The 22,633-nt window shown below is 36.9% G+C and overlaps 1 protein-coding gene across 1 annotated transcript; it reads right to left on the bottom strand.

Moving 5' to 3' along the window:
- Positions 1–16,647: 16,647 nt before the first annotated feature.
- Positions 16,648–18,924, bottom strand: LOC145560306 (UDP-glycosyltransferase 84B1-like). Its single transcript, XM_081621563.1, has 2 exons — positions 17,315–18,924; positions 16,648–16,912 (listed from the first exon to the last, which is right to left on the bottom strand). The coding sequence occupies exon 1, from the start codon at positions 18,833–18,835 to the stop codon at positions 17,372–17,374; it is 1,464 nt and encodes a 487-aa protein (XP_081477689.1). The 5' UTR covers positions 18,836–18,924; the 3' UTR covers positions 16,648–16,912; positions 17,315–17,371.
- Positions 18,925–22,633: the final 3,709 nt, after the last annotated feature.

The raw sequence follows: 22,633 nt of genomic DNA on the forward strand, positions 1-22,633 counted from the left end.
ATACACGAATGAGGTACTTTTATTAATGCATGTTTTATTTACTAAATATCTTATGCTCCAACAACTTTGTTTATTTCGGGAAGTGTTTTATTTTATTGTATTTTCAACGTATAAGCATGTAATATGAACTAAATATATGAATTGTTTAGAGGATTATATATATGTGAATTTGTTATGAAACCAAAGAAGTTGGGTAAGTGTTTGTCTTTCATCGTGCCTCAGAATTGATTGCCATTACTGATGACTAACAACATGCTTTGCTTGTTTACTGTAGGTGTGCGCATATCATGGATCCTGATGAGAACCTTCATTCTGATGAGGATATGGATGATGATGATGGTGACGAGTTGTATGATGTTAATAAGGAGACGGATATGGGGGAACCGGAAGACCAAAATTATGACCAGTTCCAACATAATCTTGATGAATTTGAGCGTATAGCTGAAACTGCCCCACCTATTGATGATAATGTGGTTACCGAATTTGTAGGTGATTCACATTGTGAAACTCAAATGCAAAGGCAAGTGAAAAAAATCGGTGGTGGAGGAGGGGTAAAGCCACCGGTGAACAGAAGGAGTAGGGGTGCAACTAAAGCTTTCAAGAAACCCGGCGTTCCTATGGTTCTTGAGTTTGATGAGTTAGGTCAACCTACTGGCCAATGGCGCGACAAATTTTCTAGTCAAGTTGGCATTGTAACTCGTAAAATACCAATCACACTTAAGTTTGCCGAGATACCTCACGGGTTGCTTCAAACATTTTGGGACGATACTATGGTAAGTATTTATTTCAATCAAACTTTTATTTTAAATTCATATATATATGTCAAAAAAAAAATTGCAAAAACAACCCCCGGCCTAACCTGAGGGCTGCAGCCGGCAGCTGCCTGGGTGCTGCAGCTGCCCGGGGCTGCTGCCTGGGTGCTGCAGCTGCCCGGGGCTGCTGCCTGGGTGCTGCAGCTGGCTGGGCTGCTGCCTGGGTGCTTGCGCCAATTACAGAGTATGTTCCATATTCCTGATTAGCCGGCCAAGAGAAAAGTCTTTGAAGCTTTTATACAGGAGAGATTCAAAAACTTCAAGAGTTACTTGAGGACAAGATGGATCCATAAGAGAAGAAAGAGAAGACCAAAGAAAAATGTGCCTGCAGATGGAGAAGAAGAGAAACCTGATAAGAAACCGTGGGATTTATATCCACAAATAACGGTGGATGATTGGGAGAAGTTTGTGGAAAAATCTTCCACTAGGGCCGCACTTGTATGTTTTTATTTATCAATAGAGTCGGCTACTCATATTTAGTTTCTTACAATGACTGATGCTAACATATATTTCTGAATGTGTAGGAAAAAACCGAACAAGCTAGAATCAATGCCGGAAAGAAATTGTATAACCATCATATGGGTTGTAAGACCTTTGTGGAGTCAAGACCAAAGTGGGTGAAAGCGGGTCTATACCCCAAATCCATAATGTCATCAACTGATAAACCACTTTCTTCCACGGTCACAACTTTGGTTAATCGTGCAATCGACTGGTGGTGTGCTATGCATGGGATGGACAAGGAAACCGGCAAGTATGTCATGCAACCGGATAAGAAAGTAGTAGCATATGCACTTGTAAGCAAATTTTTCTACTTATTAATTATATTTCCTTGTCAAGTATATTGTACTAAAATCTGATAAATTTTTGTGTTGTTAAAGCTCGAGCATACTTCGGAAGTGATTGAAGGCAAGCTGACTCCAAGCATCGAACATGATCCTTTCACCTTAGCTTTGGGAAAACCATACCACCCTGGGCGAGTAATTGGTTTTGGCGGGAAACAACTAGGGTGGGAGAAGGTGATGGGTTTAGAATACACCAAATCAGCAAAAAGCAAATCAAGTGTTAATTCGCCACATCGGATTGATGAGAAGGAAAAGGAATCAATTAAGGCGGAGATACGCGCGGAGCTGCAAGAACAGATGCAAAGTCAATTCAATGCCATTCTGAAGCACATGAACTTGCCGCCTTTGCCATTTCCCACGAGTACCCCAGTAGACTCATGTAGTCACCCAGGAGGCCCCGAAGACGATCCAGTAGTTGAGAGAGAGGTAATTTTAGTAAAAGGACGAATTACGTCATATGAAGTTCGTCTAATGAGGTCGTTTGCATGTTTAATTATTTTACTTTTGCAGGATCCAAGTCCTGGGGATGCAGAGTCACTGAAGAGAGCAAATCCGATGCCTGAACCTTTCCCAGATGTTAAGGTGAACTTCACTACGTAATCAGCTTTTCTTATGTTAGGCTTTCGTTTATTATTTCTTAACTTATGTCCTAACTCCTAACCAAATATGTAGGAAGAGACACCTTGTGAGCTTCTTCACCCCGGGGAAACAACTGGTGGACAGTTGCAGTTGGTGGGGTATGGTAGTGCACAACCTTTTGACAAGGTGCATTTTAAGTCTAATACTAGCACCCATTACATCTCGGTCGGGATCGATTCTATAGTTGCTGGGTTTGAGGACTTACCACTACCGGTGCCTAGAGAGGAATATGATTTTTTTAAGCTGCATGACGCGTGTGCAATGGCCACGTGGTCGGTTGAGGTTGGTAGGAGGGGTAAGTAAACAATACTAGTATGTAACTACTTGTATGTAACTAGATTAACATGTGCTTTGTGCAATGACCATGTTTTTTTATTCTACTAGATTACTATGGAAATTCATTCCGCTAAAAGGAAGAAGGTGGAGAAGCAAAAATCCAAGGAAGAAGGTCCTCCGAAGATGGAACAAGGACAAGTGTCGAAGAAGAGTTCGAGAGCTTCATGTACTCCACTAGTAGAAGCCAAAGTCCTTAGGTCGCTTTCAAAAGCGTGTACTTTTCTTCACAACCGTGTTAGTGAGTTGCCTACGGGTACACATATTCAAGTGAACTTGCCTAAGGCATTGTTCCACTATGATGAGGATTCGATCGCATACATTTCTAGAGAGGATGTGACGGAATTTCTAACCGGTTCCATGCTTAACATTTCCATCATTCAAACATTCATGAGGTAAATTAACGAGACTATTTCTAAACATATTGTATTTTTGATATTTTCGTACCAAAACAATGCAACTAGTAATTACTTGCACACATTACTTTCTTGAAGGTCATTACAGGAGCTCCTTGCTAGTAAACCCGATGGTGAAGCAGCAGTTGGGTGGTTATGCCCCGAGCAGACATCCGTGACTAAATGCTTGCATAACCCTCGTGATATGATAGATTACCTTGAGCGGGGTATTAGAGAATCAATGCGTGCGGGAAACAAGTTCTTATTAGCCCCTTGTTTTGAGGAGTAAGTTTAAATATGTCACTCTTAATTTGTTTGTTAAGTATAGATGTTGACGCATAACAATTGATGGATTGATATTTGCTTTAATATACATGTAGTCTACATTGGAGCCTTATGGTGATTTGTGTTTCCAATAACACAATCTACTACTTTGACTCGGCTCGTATATGGCCACCAAGGAAGTTGCTAGTGAATAACCTATTGAATAGGTACATACCGCTTTATATATTTTGTTTTGTATCATCACCTAAGTGATTGAGTGGCTATGTTCCTAAATCGTTTGTTTTTAATTTTTTTGAAGTGTTATGAAGAAGTTGAATTGTCGTTCGGTTGTGGGTCCCACGTGGAAATATGCGAAGGTAAAGCCTTGATATATTGATTTATTTAATAAAATTGCCTTGAGTTTTATCATAGCATGACTATTTAAACTTTGTGTCATTTTAGTGTGCGCAACAAGACAACGGCGTTGACTGTGCCCTATACGTGATGAGGTTTATGCATGACATAGTCAATAGGTGCACTGAAGCCCAACACATTGAGGAGGTACTTGTTTTTACTTTTTTGCGATTCGATTTCGGGTAAAAGTCGTCCTAAAACTAAGTATAATGGTAATTGACATGTTATGATAAAGAAATAGCTCATTAGATAAGAAATGTAGAAATCGGGCAACGTAGTAGTGAAATAGGCGATTTCGGGTAAAAGTCGTCCTAAAAATTAGTAGAATGCTAATTTCCTATGATTTCAAACATTAGACACGTAAGACTAGTTATAATTGACATGTTATGATAAAGAAATTGCTCATTAGATAAGAAATGTAGAAATCGGGCATAGTAGTGAAATAGGCGATTTTGGGTAAAAGCCGTCCTAAAACTTAGTAGAATGCTAATTTCCTATGATTTCCAACATTAGACACCTAAGACTAGTTATAATTGACATGTTATGATAAAGAAATTGCTCATTAGATAAGAAATGTAGAAATCGGGCAAAGTAGTAGTGAAATAGACGATTTTGGGTAAAAGTCGTCCTAAAACTTAGTAGAATGCTAATTTCCTATGATTTCAAACATTAGACACCTAAAACTAGTTATAATTGACATGTTATGATAAAGAAATTGCTCATTAGATAAGAAATGAAGAAACCGGGCAAAGTAGTAGTGAAAAAGGCGATTTCGGGTAAAAGTCGTCCTAAAACTTAGTATAATGGTAATTTGCAATGATTTCAAACATTAGACACGTAAGACTAGTTATAATTGACATGTTGTGATAATGAAATTTCTCATTAGGTAAGAAATGTAGAAATTGGGAAAGTGAGCACCCAAGGTAACTACAGCACCCGAGGCAACAGCCTCGGGTTATGCCAGGCAGCTGCAAGCAGCCAGCCACCAAACTGCAACAGCTGCCAGGCAGCTGCAGCAGCCACCAGGCAGCTGCCAAGGCAGCTCCTGCAGCCACCAGGCAGCTGCAGCAGCCACCAGGCATCTGCCAAGGCAGCTGCAGCAGCTGCACCAGCCACCAGGCAGCGACCTCCTCCTGCAGCAGCCCAGGCAGCATCCGTTCAAGAAACCGAGCCGTTCATGCAATTTTGTGTAATTTTTACGTACTTGCATTGTTAGTGTATTATGGGCAATGTTTGTGAAAAAAAATTCCAAACGGAAAAAAATGTAAAAAAATGGGCAAGTAGAAGTGGAATAGGCGATTTTGGGGAATGGCCGTCCTAAAACTAAGTAAAATGATCTTTTGCTATGATTTAAAACATTAGACACCTAAGACTAGTTGTCATTGACATGTTATGATAAATAAATTGCTCATTAGATAAGAAATGTAGAAATCGGGCAAGTTAGAAGTCAAATAGGCGATTTTTGGTAAAAGTCGTCCTAAAACTTAGAAGAATGCTAATTTGCTATGATTTCAAACATTAGACACCTAAGACTAGTTGTAATTGATATGTTATGATAGATAAATAGCTCATTAGATAAGAAATGTAGAAAACGGGCAAAATAGTAGTGAAATAGGCGATTTTTGGTAAAAGCCGTCCTAAAAATTAGAAGAATGCTAATTTGCTATGATTTCAAACATTAGACACCTAAGACTAGTTGTAATTGACATGTTATGATAGATAAATAGCTCATTAGATAAGAAATGTAGAAAACGGGCAAAGTAGTAGTGAAATAGGCGATTTTTGGTAAAAGCCGTCCTAAAAATTAGAAGAATGCTAATTTGCTATGATTTCAAACATTAGACACCTAAGACTAGTTGTAATTGACATGTTATGATAGATAAATAGCTCATTAGATAAGAAATATAGAAAACGGGCAAAGTAGTAGTGAAATAGGCGATTTTTGGTAAAAGCCGTCCTAAAAATTAGAAGAATGCTAATTTTCTATGATTTCAAACATTAGACACCTAAGAATAGTTGTAATTGACATGTTATGATAGATAAATAGCTCATTAGATAAGAAATGTAGAAAACGGGCAAAGTAGTAGTGAAATAGGCGATTTTTGGTAAAAGCCGTCCTAAAAATTAGAAGAATGCTAATTTGCTATGATTTCAAACATTAGACACCTAAGACTAGTTGTAATTGACATGTTATGATAGATAAATAGCTCATTAGATAAGAAATGTAGAGAACGGGCAAAGTAGTAGTGAAATAGGCGATTTTTGGTAAAAGTCGTCCTAAAAATTAGAAGAATGCTAATTTGCTATGATTTCAAACATTAGACACCTAAGACTAGTTATAATTGACATGTTATGATAAATAAATTGCTCATTAGATAAGAAATGTAGAAATCGGGCAAGTTAGAAGTCAAATAGGCGATTTTTGGTAAAAGCCGTCCTAAAACTTAGAAGAATGCTAATTTGCTATGATTTCAAACATTAGACACCTAAGACTAGTTGTAATTGACATGTTATGATAGATAAATATCTCATTAGATAAGAAATGTAGAAAACGGGCAAAGTAGTAGTGAAATAGGCGATTTTTGGTAAAAGCCGTCCTAAAAATTAGAAGAATGCTAATTTGCCATGATTTCAAACATTAGACACCTAAGACTAGTTATAATTGACATGTTATGATAAAGAAATTGCTCATTAGATAAGAAATGTAGAAAACGGGCAAATTGGTAAAAGCCGTCCTAAAACTTAGTTCGTTGAATGCTAAATCGGGCAAGTTAGAATGATGTTTGAAATATTTAACGTATATATATTATTATTTTTTAATTATTAGTTTGAATTTTATGTAATATATGAATGATGTTTAATGTTTGGTATTTTTTTCTTTTCAAAGGTTTGTAAGATTCAAAGGGAAGGCCCTTTGACAAAGGAAGAAGTTGATGAAATTCGCGACATGTGGGCTTTTTTTGTGACATTTGATGGCATCTAGGTAGAATATATAATATATATATATATATATATATATATATATATATATATATATATATATATATATATATATATATATATATATATATATATATATATATATATATGTGTGTGTGTGTGTGTGTGTGTGTTAGTTAGATAATGAATTTGATTGAGTTTATATATTTTTTTAGTATGTAGTAAATCCATATGTACATTATATTACCTATTTGTAATTAGTACTATACATTATTTATGAGTTTTATATATGTTATTATTATTATTATGCATTTTATTGTTATTGAATTATTATTATTCCAAAATTTGTAATATTTTTAATTAATAATTATTAATATTAATTAATAATATGAAATGCAAGAACCTTTAAGCGAGATTTCGAACCAAAAACTCCGACTACTAGTAAGATGAAAATGCAAGAACCTTTAAGCGAGATTTCGAAGTTCAACCTCGATACGGCTGGGTCGAAGGGGCTGCTCTCGGAGGTGGAAGCATCAAAGGAGATCATCTTCGGATCACAGATGAAACTGAAGGAGATCACGGCTGAGGTAAATACTCTGGACAATTCGAAACCTGATCAGAATGCGAATGTGGTTAATGTAAATTTGAATGCTGCACTTGTTGATCAGAATGCGAATGTTGTTTCTGATCAGAATTCGAAACCTGGTCAGAATGCGAATGTGGTTAATGTAAATACTCTGGACAATTCGAAACCTGATCAGAATGCGAATGTGGTTAATGTAAATTTGAATGCTGCACTTGTTGATCAGAATGCGTCTGTTGTTTCTGATCAGAATGTGGTTCATTCGGATTCTGATCAGAATGCGTCTGTTGTTTCGAATACGGTTAACACAACAGATTGTGATGATTTAATTGAGATTAGTGCAGAGGACATTGTTGATGAATTAAATTATTGGTCTCTCTCCATTGCTTTATATATTTATGGAATAAATCCCAGAATTGGCATGGTAGATGGCTTTGCTCGTAGACTTTGGGGCAGCATGAATGTGGACAAAGTCATACCCGTTAAGCCTAGTATGTTCATGGTTCGTTTTTTGAATGAGGAAGCGAAGGAGAAGGCTTTGAATGCTAAGCATGTAATGTTTGATAGCCATCCTGTTTTTATTAAACAATGGCATGATGAGCTTACCTTTGATCCCAAGGAATTCAAGATGGCTCCGGTTTGGGTGCAATTGCCTGAGCTACCTCTTCGGTATTGGGGCTGCATTATGAAGCTTGCGAAATCACTTGGGGAACCTGTACAATTGGATACGGCAACTAGAAATAGGGAGCGTATTCAATATGCGCGGGTGTTGATTGAGATGGACATCACTAAGGAATTCCCTGCGCTCATTCGGTTTAAGAACGAGAAAGGGACGATTGTGGAGCAACAGGCTGTCTACGAATGGAAGGTCCATACGTCTGTGCCTGCTTCTGCGAGGAAGCAGCACGTTACTCAGGTATGGCGACCCAAAAAAGTGCAGCCGCGTGACCGAGCTGCTGCAGTTGAAGCTGGTGCGTCTGAGAAGTTTGCTGCTGGCCAGTGCGTAGAGGCTCGTTGTGTTACGCCTAAGGGTGCTGATGAGGGACGCGCAGCGCGTGAGGTAGTTGATGACGGCTTTCAGCTTGTTAAAAAGGGGGCCTCTAACCAAAAAGTTCCAAATTCAGTGAGAGGTACTGCTCTATCTAATCACTTTGAACCTATTCAAGTCGAGGATGTCACGGATGGGTATGTTGATGATGAAGTGTGCGCGAACCAGCCCTTGAATGACCAAACTGTTGCTCATGGATAGGCTCCTAATGTGGAATGTGCGTGGGCTTAATAGCCCCATCAAACAACAGGAGGTAATTCGTTTCATTCTCAAGCAACAAGTGGGTTTGGTATGTCTAGTTGAAACAAAAATTAAAACAAAAAATTTTGATAGTATGTACAGCAGAATGTTCCAAAACTGGAGTATTACTACTAATTTTCATACTCATAAAGGTGGTAGGATTTTGGTCGCTTGGCTGGACAATAATTTTATTGTTAATATTATTCATGTTTCGGCTCAGTGTATTCATCTCTATGCTCATAATATTGGCATGAGGAAAGACTTTACGCTCATTGTGGTTTATGCTTTTAATGATAATGCGGGCAGAAAGTCTTTGTGGAAAGATCTGTGTGAATTGCATAAGGATGTGAGAGGAGCGTGGATTATTACTGGGGATTTTAATTCTCCCCTCCATTTGGATGATAGAATTGGTAGAGAGGTCTCCGTTGCTGAGATCAGTGATTTTCAGGCTACTGTGGCTACTTGTGACGTTTGTGACATTAACTCTATTGGCCCCAGGTTCACTTGGAATAATTAGCAGTTTGGAAGTAAGAGAGTCTTGAGCAAACTGGACCGGTGTTTGGTTAATGCGGATTGGATCACTAACTTCTCTAATGCTTTTGCCCATTTTTTTCCAGAAGGAGCCTTTGATCATTGTCCCGTGGTGATTCACTTGGATAATCAGGTTAATGTTGGGAGGTCTGGCTTTAAATTCTGTGATTTTTGGATTGACCATCCTTCATATACTAATAATGTTCAGGAGAGTTGGCAAGCTGATGTCCGAGGAGTTCCTATGTTCAAGATTGTCAAAAAGTTGAAGCATGTCAAGTCTGGGTTAAGGAAACTCCATAATAAGCACTATAACCAGATTGAGGAGCAGTTTATGCAGGTTTCAGAGGCGCTTAATAATATTCAGGAGCTAATGCATTTGTTCCCTGCAGATCCTATTGTGAGCCAGTATGAGTATAGTGTTGCTCAGAGTTACACTGCTGCAAAGAAAGCTTATGTAAGCTACTTGGCTCAAAAATCGAAAGCGCATTGGTTGAAAGCTGGTGATGAGAATACTGCCTACTTTCATAGAGTAATTAAGACAAGACAGTATAGCTAGAGAGTGCTTGAAATCAAGGATGTTAGTGGTACGACTAGGAGCTGCCCGAGTGAGATTGCCGAGGCTTTCGAGAAGTATTATAGGCAGCTCTTAGGTTCTACTGTGGCTCAGAGATCTTCTGTTCAGCAGCATATTATTGATAGAGGCCCCACTGTTAGTGATCAGCAAGCCCTCATTCTTACCCAGCAGGTGACTGACGAGGAGATCAAGAAAGCTATGTTCTCTATTCCGGGCTCTAAGGCACCTGGCCCAGATGGGTTCAACTCTACCTTTTTCAAATATTCCTGGGACACCATCGGGACTGAGGTATGTGATGCAATTCGAGATTTCTTTACTCATGGTAGGATGCTAAAAGAGGTTAATTGTACTCGTCTTACTTTGATTCCTAAAGTTAGTCATCCTACTAGTGTCACTGAGTTTAGGCCTATTGCTTGTTGTAATACTCTGTATAAGTGCATCACTAAGATTATTTGCAACAGGCTTAAATTAATCCTTCCTGTCTTGATTTCTCCGAATCAATCGGGGTTCATTCAGGGTAGACAAATTGTGCATAATGTTAGTATCATTCAAGATTTAGTCGGCATGTATAATAGGAAATCCTCTCCCCCAGGGTGTTTGCTCAAGATTGATATTAGGAAAGCGTATGATTCAGTTCAGTGGGATTTTCTTCGGGAAATGTTGGATAGTCTTCGCTTCCCTGCTCAGTTTGTCAAGTGGGTCATGGCTTGTGTTACCACTCCTTCCTTTTCTTTATGTGTCAATGGTCAAAGTCATGGGTTCTTCCAAGGGAAGCAGGGTCTTAGGCAGGGGGATCCTATGTCTCCTCTCTTGTTTGTCATTTGTATGGAATATCTGTCTAGGCTTCTGCACTATGCAGGGGCTCAGGATGACTACAAGTTTTATTACAGATGCCACTCCTTGAAGCTAAATCACCTGGTTTTTGCTGATGATTTGATCCTATTTTGTAGAGGTGATAAGCAGTCCATTATGCTTAATATGAGAGCTCTTGCTACTTTCGCTCAGTCCTCTGGACTAGTTGCCAATAATGGGAAATCTGCTCTTTATGCTTGTAATATGAATGAGGATGATAAGAATGACATTGTTAACTGCACTGGTTTTGTTCAAGATTCTTTGCCTTTTAAATATTTGGGTGTGAGAATTAATGCTAGAAAGTTGAGTGCAGCTGACTGTGACTTTATGGTGGATAAAATTGTTGCTCGAATCAGGTCTTGGGGTACTAGGCACCTCTCTTATGCTGGTAGGGTGCAACTTGTCAATGCGGTGCTCCTGAACCTCCACAGTTACTGGGCCTCTATTTTCTTCTTGCCAAAGAAGATTATTGATCAGGTTATAGCCATTTGTAGAAATTTTCTGTGGTCTGGTGATGCCTTTTCCAATAAAAGCCCCCCTATTGCTTGGGATCTTGTTTGCAGGCCTAAAAAAGAGGGTGGGTTGGGTTTCAAAGAGAGCCATGCTTGGAATCTAGCTATGTTGGGCAAGTATGTTTGGAGTATTGCTTCAAAAGAGGATAATATGTGGGTCAAATGGGTGAATCATGTATATCTGAAAGGGAGAGATTGGAAATCCTATGAGGCCCCTACTAATGCAAGTTGGTACTGGAAACATCTGTGTAGGATTAAAAACAGCTTTAGGGGGGGTATGACCAAAACCAGTGGCGTTTTGATAAGAAGATGTACAGCGCTGCCTCTGGATATGAGTGGATTAGAGGTCATAAACCTATGGTTGATTGGTGCTCTTGGGTGTGGAACAGGCTTAACATCCCTAGAATGAGTTTCATCACTTGGGTTGCTCTATGGAAAAGACTTTCCACTAGAGATAGACTTAAGCGGTTTGGTTTGGCTAGTGACGATTGTTGTCCTCTTTGTGCGAAGGATCCAGAAACTATTTCTCACCTTTTCTTTTCTTGTGATTACTCTCATATGTGTAGCAGGTTATTATGCCGGGAGCTCGAGCTGCAGCATCAATTCACTTCATTGGACCAGTTAGCTGATTGGATGAAGAAACCCTTGGTGGGCAGGTTTCGAAGCGATGTCATCAGGAGCTGTTTTTGTGCTTTAGTTTATTGTATTTGGTCTCAAAGAAATGATGCTGTTTGGAATGCTAAACTTTGTCATCCTAGGACTGTGGTTAAACGCACTAAAAATTTGTGTATGCATAGGATTATGGGTGTTATGCCTAGGAAGGTTAGTGATAGTAATAGAGCTTGGATGCTTAGGATGCTTAGTTGATGTTTTTCATGGTAGATGCTGTATATGATTAGTTGCTCTCTTGAACCCTTCCTAGAAGGTGGCCTGAGATGTCAACCATGATACTTTTGCATCTACTGTGGCTCGTTTGTTCATTATGGTCTGTATGTTTTGACTCCTTTTTCTTTAATGAAGTTCTAATTACCTTTTCAAAAAAAAAAAAAAAAAAAAAAAATATTAATTAATAATAATAATAATTTTTAAAAAACTGGATTAATGTGCATATAAAAACAGGTCACTAATATTATTATTATTATTAATTATTATATATATTATTAAAATAAAATAAAATAAAAAAATACAAATGGGAAGCGGTTTGGCGCCAAAACCGCTTGCCATTTGCACTGCACAGAATCTAATGTGAAGTGCAAATGGCAAGCGGTTTTGGCGCCAAACCGCTTGCCATTCCCCCCAAATGGGAAGCGGTTGTGAACCACTGGCCATTTACATGGCAATTGGGAAGCCCCCATAACCCATGCGGTTCAAAACCGCTTCCCATTTGGGGTTTTAAACCGCTTCCCATTATGGTTTTTCTACTAGTGACCCCATCTCCTCTCAGTCATCGTTTCTAGATTTAAGGAGGCTTAGATGGAATAAGTCACAAAGACTCCATCTCCTTCCTACTACTAAACATTGTAGGTTCATAGTATGGAATAGGCCGACAAGGCCCCGTACTACAAACAAATATTAAAACCCTAGCCCTTTGGAGAGAGGAATCAAGATATTTACAAGAATTGTAATCCACAAAATATAAATAAAAATAATTGTTTTCGTATATTTTCTGTGTCTTTAATTATATATTGCAGGTTTGAATTTTTATGGTTTACAATGACATCACTAAAAGTGATATTGGCAATCTTCTTTCTTCTGTAGTCCATTAAACTTTAAATCTCATTATTCTCTTTGCTCAAATAAGAACTGGACTTCAAATTTCATTATTAATTAGAGAGCAGAGATTGTCTTAATTGGTACAATAAATGTTGTGGGACCTAATTTATTAGATCCAATTTGGTATCATACCAGCGAAATATAGAGTGTTTTTTTTAAGGGTAATGTTATATGTAGTCCATACTCCATAGGACTATAACTAATTAAGCATTCAATATATCTTTCAATTTTTGGTATAAAATTTAAAATTACGTAGTGGAATTAATACTCCTATATTTCATTAATATTTTCCTCTTTTAACTTCTTATACATAATTTTTAGGATTATATATAGCATTTTTCTTAATTTAATTAAAAAAGACATACATTAAGCCGCGTTCTTTATAAAAATTTAAACATTTAATAGATGAAAGCACTGAATAAGCTTTGTGTCATTAATTCTAGCAAGCGATGATGAAAGATCCTTTCAACTCGAAACTACAAGTTAAATAATTAAATAATTTTTAAATTTTTATTTTTATTTAGTTACGGAGTATTTATTTAATTTTTTTTTTTTTTTTTTTGACATGCACAATTTTTAACATTATTGTTGATGTGGAGTTCAAAGAAGGACCTTTCAACTCGAAACTACAAGTTAAATAACTTTTGGAAGGCCAATTTAATTAGTGGTGGAGTTTGAGGCCACATATAGCTATAATCACTGCTCGTTACTATTGGTTTAACTCTTATACTAATGATTTACACTTACTACCTTAATCACCTAAAATAAAGGATTAATTGATTATATACTAGGAGATCTAATCGTATTATTTCCTTGTTTAAAAAAATTAGAGAATTCCTCCACTTAATTCTTTTCTTGTTCATATGCTTTTTAATTTATCTTCAATAATATCAATGGTGTATTGGTGTATATACTTTGCCTAGCTGTCTTATCAAGTAAATTCGAGAAAAAAGTTTGAGAGGAACATTTTTGGATGTTGTTATACATAAGGTAACCAAAAAGCACATTAATGATGATAGATACGGAAGTGTGGAACTATAGACCAAACAATCACCATTAAGTCTTCTATTTGTAATAAAATGATATTGTGTGGGAATTATACTACTCGTATTTGGGTTACAATTCACTCTAATTTCTTCTAACTTTTTTAGTGGTTGAAATCGTACGGACCACGGAAGGTTTGGATTTTCAGTAGTATTACCGTCTACAACATTGGACTCTATTTCGAATTAATTGTAACACTTGTCTTGTACATACATATTATTAGATTTTGATTTATTACGAATATTGTTATATGTTCTTTGTCGACCATGCTAACCATTAATATACTTCATTAACATTACTTTAATACTACCTTTGTTACATATTATTTGCAACTATTAGATATTTTCTCTCTCTACTTTATGTCAAATCGTTGCAAATAATATGTAACGGATGTAGTATATTATACCACATCCGTTTCATATTTTTTGCAACTTTAGAGTATTTATATCTCACAAATAATACCTCAAAGTTACAAAAAAATATGAAACGGAGGTATTATATAAAAATTATTTTTAGTCACCAACCTACAGTACAATTTTCTTAAAAGCATGTGACAAGTTGCGTTCAATTCAAAACTTAATGAAGGATTAATTATTAAGATGTTTGTAATAAATTGAATTGATTGGGACAATTATTAATTGGAGAAGTTTGAATGAAGGGAGCCAAAATAAAATTGAGAACGTTGTCATTTTTAAAGTAAGCCATGGATATATTGACGTGCAATTGTGTCAATTGTCTAACGGGTTGAATACATGAGGAAAATATTACTTCATTTCTACATACGTCTCAGATTAATTAACATACATGTTAATGCGATGCACTTGTTTAGATTTAAATAAATATAATTAAATATAAGTAATAAAAAAAAGTTGATATCATGATACTTTATATTTGTATTGCTCTAACAACATATTTGATGACAATCAAAATTTGCATTTGATACCTAACTATATATTTAAGATTAAAGTTAGTCACAATGTCAATGTTTATAGGATGAAGGGAATTAGGGATCAATCACATTATATTTGTAACCTACCAACCCCGCTTACACTACTTTTCGTTGTCAATGATTAGTCTTAACATAATGAAACCTCAATTGATCGATCATCAGTTGATTAAGTGTTCATCTCGATCTCTCCCATAACTTTTTCCATATAATTAATGCACATGGTATATTTCCTCCCTACTTCTAGATCACTACACATTTGTAAAACCTCTAGAAGAGCATAATATAGAAGAGATCCATGGTTGAGAGGATAAAAGATCAATAAGATCATAGTGTCCTCCTTAAATAATGACAAACTAAGCTTTCCTATGCAAACAAAATACAGCTTTCTGTACAAAGTAAAAAGAATCTAAAAACACTGTACAACTAACAATATTTTAATTCAATCTTGTAGCACATGAATATGTAGTTTGTACAACAACCAAAAATGCATGATTGTGGCTGCTACTTTAATTTATAACAAATTGAATATGATAGATAATATGCTAATATCATGTCATAAATAATGAAATAATGAGCTGAGGTAGGAATAAGTAACATTGGGTGTACACATCAAACACATGATTTATTATTGTACAGTAGGACTATGTTCTATGCAGCCTCATCTGTTTTCTTTTTCCACCTCACAAAATTACAAATCCTATAGAATACAGTTGGTGTTTTGTATTAGGAGTAGGATCACTAATTTAAAGTATGACTTGATTATATAATTATTGTTTGTGAGATTTTGGGTAGGAGACTAGATAGGAGAACACTTTCGGGCCAAACAAAGTTACGCAGTGATATACTTCCTATAGATCTTAATTGAGGCCTACTTAGTGTTTGAAACCATCTAATTTATGCCTTGGTTCACAACTTATAATCATTGTCTTAAGATTTCTTATTTTATCTAAAGATATATGGTGTTTATGTAAAAAAAATAAAAATGGATTGCCAAAACTCACAAGTAATTCTGATCCACTAACCTCTAATTCGTACAACCTTTAGTTTCTTCGCATCATAAAGGACATTTAAGGAGCATCTCCAATAATAAGTTACAATGCTTTGTAACTTATTATGCCACATCAATTTTTAAACTACAATATTTTTTAGTATCAAAGTGTATGAGAGGAGTGATATTAGTATTAAAATGGAATAGTTTGTTGAATATAAAAGTATAACCCTTAAAAAAAAGAATCACATTTATAAGTATTAAAGGCCTGTTTTGATTAGTTGAACTGAACTGAACTGGATACTTTATGAAAGAAGGAAATTAGGAACTGAACTAATTGAAGCTGAATTAAACTAAACTAGAAATAAGCTGAAAAGAACATACCCTAACACTTTATATATAAAAAAAAAATAAAAAAAAAAAAACGAAGAGAGTAATGTTATCTCCTTACTCTCCCCCATCCTCAATGTGCACAATTTCTTATGTTGAGCTAGGTTAAGGCCCTGTTTGGGAGTTTGCTGATAGTTGTTAGAGATTAGCTGATTGAGTTAGCTGATTTGACTAGCTGATTGTGTTAGATGATTTGACTAACTGGTTATATTAGTTGTTTGTGTAAAACTGTTTGGTAAATAGCGGTTAGCTATAAACTGTTTTTGAGATCAAATGACCAAAAAGCTATAAGCTCTTCCAAAAAGCTCCTAATATGAGCTTTTTGAAAAAAGAGCTTTTTTTATCCCAAAACTCTCTTCCAAACCTCTAACTACCAAACACCCAAAATAGCTTATTGAGTTGGTCAAACCTCTCTTTCCTCTCAAACCTCTCTTTTTCCCTCAAATCTCTAACTCCCAAACACCCCCTAAATCATATAGAAGAACTCACCCAAAATTCATATCTATAAAGAATTGCTTTTTTATTGCAATAAAGTAAAGTATTAGGAAAAAGCAAGGAGTACGATATGAAGTTATGGCTAAGCTCCCACCTCCAATCAATGTGATCAAGCCATGTATTCGATACATAATTATTAGGAATTTACATAGTGAGTACTTAATTGAAAAGAACAATTGACATAAAACATGCGAACAAACAATTGAACCAATAAAATTATATCTTACCAACGACCGTCCAAATGGTTCACATGTAGATGCTCCCTTGGTCCTATGTTTAATACTCCTTCTTATGCTGCACCAAATTCAAACATGGTATGCATTAGTATTTTAACAAAAACACTGGGCCCCATACGAAAGTCCTCTAGTAATTCTACATTCACAACAATACAAAATGAGAGTGAGGGATAACTCAAATGGTTAGAAATTCTCTCTCGATTTCAGGGAATCCTGATATAGATTTTCACCCCCGCCCTATGGCTTCCTTATCACCAAAAGAAAAAAACATACAAAATGAGATTCGCAAGATTTTAGTTGCTAGCATAAAAATCATATAGCCCAATAGGCCTAAAAATTAACTTATAGCCCAATAGGCCTAAAAATTAACTTATAGCCCAATAGGCCTAAAAATTAACTTATAGCCCAATAGGCCCAAAGGATAATAATATGGTCCATAGTAAGACATTACAAACTTCACCTTCATCAAGAACTTTTGACACTTTGTAGAAGAATCCACATTGCATTGCATTGCATTTTAATGAGATGATGATAGTTTAACAATGTCATCAACGAACTCTTGAATATTTTGATCCGATGATCCGCCACTGGCCACCGCGTCCCTAGCCATGGACTTCCATTCCACTGCCTTGGCCCGAATCTCGGCCGCCCTTGGTCCATCCATGACCTCTTTAATGCACTCCTTAATGGTCTCACTTTCAACAAGCCCATCATTATTGGGCCTTAACCTTAGCCCAACACCAAATATGTCAGCCATAAGCTTAGCATTAGTGGGCTGGTCAGTCCACATTGGGTAAGCAATAACAGGAACACCAGCACATATTGTTTCTAACATAGAATTCCAACCACAATGTGTTACAAAACAAGCAATAGATTTATGTGACAAAACCATAATTTGTGGACACCATGGCACCACTAGCCCTTGTTCCTTAGTTTCATCCAAAAATCCCTTAGGAAGTTCACCGGCACCCTCGGTCGTCTGAAATTCGGACGGCTTCACCACCCAAAGAAACGGCCTCTTGCTCTCCCTTATCGCGGTTGCCATACTCTCCATTTGTGTTTTCGAAAGGACTACCAAGCTCCCAAATGACACATAAACTACCGAGTTAGGGTCCTTTTGGTCAAGCCACTCTATGCATCTATCATCAGCTTTCCACATATCAATCCCAACAAAATCGCGCCCTTCATGATCATCTTGGCCTAAGAGTGTCGAAGGGACTAATGGACCGACTCCCTTAATCACGACGAATTTTGACATAGAATCAATCACTTCTTTCTCTAGCTCATAGAAAGAATTAGCCATAACCCACCTCAACTTATGAATGTTTTCCATGGATTCAAAAAACACATTTGCTAAACTCCCAAAAACATTAAAAGGGAGCACAAAAGAAGGAAGATCAGAAGTTTGTAGCAATGGTAAACCCGGTAAATTCACGCTCTTTTCGGGGTTTTCTTTCGTAGGAAAATCTTCAGGATTTTTGTAAAATCCATGGTAGATTGCAAAGAGTGTGCATGGTTGAATCCACAGCATACCACACGGTATACCTAGCCGCACCGCCACGTCAGCAACCCATGGCACAAAAGGGTTATTTATAACACATGAAAATTTCTTTGGACTAGTAATGTCACAACCTAGAGACGTAATAAGGCTAGTCAAATTTACCGGTCCAAATTCGGCTAGTGTCTTCATGTACGTATCTAGGTTGCTCTTACGGTCATACTCTAGGCTTAGCCCATCGGAGAAGGACACGATATCGATCCCCGATATAGAGGGGATCTGATTGTCGGTGTTGGTGGTGGTGGTGGCAGTCGTCGAATTGTGATTTTTCGCAATTCGATGGAGGAAAATTTCGGTGACGGCAAGAGTAACATGAAGGCCTTTGTTTTGTAAGTGTTTACCTAGTCTAAGCATAGGGTTAATGTGACCTTGGGATGAAAATGCTACCATTAAAACATGGATTTTTTGGTTTTCTTCTTCCATTATTGGTGTTCAAACCATTTATTAGACAAGAAGCAAAATTAATTTTGAGAGTATGTAGATTTGTTTGAGCTAATAAATAAATATATGACGACTGAACTTATTTTGTACGAATTTATAGTAAACCATATGTATTATTTGTCTGGAATAGAAGATAAAGTGGAAAAATATGTGGTTCTGCATTAGTTTTACTATATGGTGGACCGTTGCAGCACTATGTAACAAAATGTTAATCATGGAACTATGGAAAAACTCTTCTTTTTTTTTTCACACAAACAAAACTCTAAATAAAATGGGAGTATATTAAACGTAATTTGGTCTATGATGATGAAGTTGCATTCGTCATTTAGTTATAATTAAGTAGTTATCTTTAGAAGTTTAGATGAAGACAAACCTCTTTTTTGTCAATCCCCCACGTTGGGTTTTCATTTAATGGTGCTCAAAAATGTTTCATACGAGTATGTAATACGTATTACACTAACATATCTTTTTTTTTTTTTTTTTTTTTTTTTTTTCACTTACATACTTTAAAAAAAAATTGAGGTGTGAATCACTTTCTGATGACTAGAGTTGTCAAAACCATACCCGATTCAACCTGATCCGAAACCGATCTAAAAAATATTAGATTCAAATTTTAACTCGTGTAGATACAATAATTTAGCATGATTCAAGTTTAAAAATAAATCCGACTTAATTGAATTTGATCCAAACATTCAAATTGACACTTTATTGATGACACATCAATAATCGTGTACTTTTATGCTTCGTATATACTTATTCATCGAGTCTTCAATTGATTGAGACTTTTTACATCTCGTCTGAATTAGAATAGGGAGTCCTTTTTATTAGTGATAGCATCATGACAAATAATAGTAGTGACAAAATCTGTAATGCACTAATGCCACATGAAAAATGAGCATGTCCTTTTATAAATACCTATAAATGGATCATTTTGCTTCAGTAGGCCCAATAAGAAAAAATAAGAAAGCTAGTCAGGGTCCGTTTCTTGCTTTAAAGAAACAAACTACATAAGCCCACTGTTTGGTTAGACTCAGTAGTCAGTACCTGTATGGCCAGTGGGCCACTGTACCTTTTTTTTTTTTTTTGAAAGGGGTGGGCCACTGTACCTATTAGGCTGTTCGTAGTTGGGAAGTGGGGAACTGATGAGTGAATGACTAATGATGTCCCTTAAAATAAATAAACGGTTCAATAATAATAATACTCCGTTTGTCTTCACTCTTGAGTACTCATAACATTTTGATTTTGACAATTGACACTGTACATATATTAACTTTAACTATATATTTTACTCTAATTAAAATCAATTGATGTTATTACGGGATTTATAATACGGAGTATGTTGTTGGATTAGTGTTATTCGAGTTGTCAAGTTGACCCGATCCCAAATACCGACTCAAATCAAATTATTAACCGACCAATCTGAACCCGAAAAAATGGTGAACCAAACTCGACCTGAAACCAACCCTAGACCCAAGTTGACCCGAGTATGTGATACCCGAACCCTAACTAACCTAGATATGACCTTACCCGAATGTAACCCGTAAATTATTCACCTGAACCGAATCAGACTTGAACCGAAATTGACTCAAACCCGTTTTAACTCGTCAAAACCCGAATTTCACCCGACTTGTTACTAACTTGACCCGAATTCAACCCGACCCAAATTTAACCCAACCTGTTACAAACTCGACCCGAAATCAACCAAACTTGTTATTGACTTGACCCAAATTCAACCCGACTTGTTATTGACCCGACTTGAATTTTACCAGACCTATTACTAACCCGACCTAAATATTCAACCTGATATGTTACTAACCCGACTCGAAATCAACACGACTTGTTATTGACCCGACCTAAATTCAACCCAAATTGTTCCTGACCCGATTTCAAATCAACTTAAATGCAATTTAGACCACCTTATTATTGTTGATCAAAGCATTTTGTCTAGGGAGACCAAGTCGATCCAGGCCAGCAAAAGAAAGGAGCATCATCCTCAAATTTAATATTTAAATATAGTATATTTTTATTGTATAGTCAAAGGAGATAATTAATTACCTAAATTAAAGACTATAGTTCCCTAGTATATTGCCATATATATTATAGTCAAAGGAAATAATTATTTTGATAAAAATGATACTTAATTATCTATTTTTAGTTAGTTGAACCCGAATATGACCTCACTTGGAAATGACCCGACCTGATTGTAACCTGCAAATTATTCACTTGAACATAACCCGACTTGAATCCGAAAATGACCCGACTTGGAAATGACCCAATTTGATTATAACCCGCAAATTATTGACTTGAACCAAACCCGACTTGAACCCGAGAATGACCAGACTTTAAAATGACCCGATCTGATTATAACCCGCAAATTATTGAGTTGAAGCGAACCGAATCAAACCCGAGAATGACCCAACCTGATTATAAACCGCAAATTATTGACTTGAACCGAACCCGACTCAAACCCGAGAATTACCCTAACCCGTGAAAACCCGAACTAAACCCGACCTATTGTTCATCTGATCCAAATGTAACCCGACTTGTTATTAACCCGACAAAAACCTGATAAGAAGTATGACCCGACGTGACCCGACTAAAGCATGGCCCAACCTAATCCCGACCCGCATAAGTTATGGAATTAATCCGAATTGATTGACCCAATCTTACCAACCTTAACCCGACCCATTTACCCGAATCGACAACTCTACCCGAAACCTCCTAAATTTCTCAAAAAGCGTGGATATTAGTCTTCAATTTTGGAATTTTTTGACTTTTTTTCACCCGAAAATAAAAATTGTCGAAATGTTTACCATGGTTCCTAATACCGGATGGCAGTGGGTCGGGTTAAATGGGAGACCCGCCCAAGTGGGGCGGGGATGGAGGGAGGTTTGACGGGTAATGGGGCGGGGATGGGTATAAAATGTGTACCCACCATGGGTGATGGGGCGGGTATGGATTTTAGAGTAGACCCGCCCCATATCCGCCCCGCCCCGTACCCACCTTATACCCGCACCATATTTCTTTTAGAAGAGTTGAGAATTTATGAAACTTGATACCCCTTGAGACCCAATAAGCTTGAATAGTGAAAGTCCCAATTTTTCTTAACCTAATTTGGTATAAATGTCATTAATGTGATACAATAGATCATCATGGCAAAGGGCTTGGGACAATTTTGGGGTGGGTATGAATATCCAAGTGGGTGATGGGGCGGGGATGGATCCTATCTTATACCTGGTGGGGCGGGTATGGATGTGGATATTGTACCTGCCATGGGTGGTGGGGCGGGGATGGGTATAAGATTTTTAGGCGGGTATGGTATGGAGGTACCATCATCCGCATCCGACCCGCCCCATTGCCATCCCTACCCTCCGGGAGTCCAATTGGCTGGGTGGAACCATTCAATTTGCCTTTAAACGACTAATTTACCGGTTTATAACTTGCACCGATTTCATTAACTCAAGCCTACCACGAACATTTATGACAATATATAATGATCATATATGGTTCCAAACGACATTATATGACCCCCATATGTATTCCCCAAAATCTCAAGACTTTTCGACACCGGGGCTTGAAGCCTCCAAAATTTCTCAAAAAGCGTGGACATTAGCCTTCAATTTTGGAAATTTTTGACTTTTTTTCGCCCTAAAATAAAAATTGCCAAAATATTTACCATGATCCTTAATATCCTCCGTTAGTTCAATTGGGTGGGTGGAACCAATACAATTTGCCTTTAAACGGCCAATTTACCGGTTTACAACTTGCACCGATTTCATC

This window comes from Chenopodium album, chromosome 9, assembly GCF_948465745.1.
Source record: "Chenopodium album chromosome 9, dcCheAlbu1.1, whole genome shotgun sequence".
Classification (NCBI taxonomy): domain Eukaryota; kingdom Viridiplantae; phylum Streptophyta; class Magnoliopsida; order Caryophyllales; family Amaranthaceae; genus Chenopodium; species Chenopodium album.

Bases quoted from the DNA above. Each gene is read 5' to 3' on its own strand.
- LOC145560306 (XM_081621563.1), bottom strand. From the start codon at position 18,835: ATGGAAGAAGAAAACCAAAAAATCCATGTTTTAATGGTAGCATTTTCA.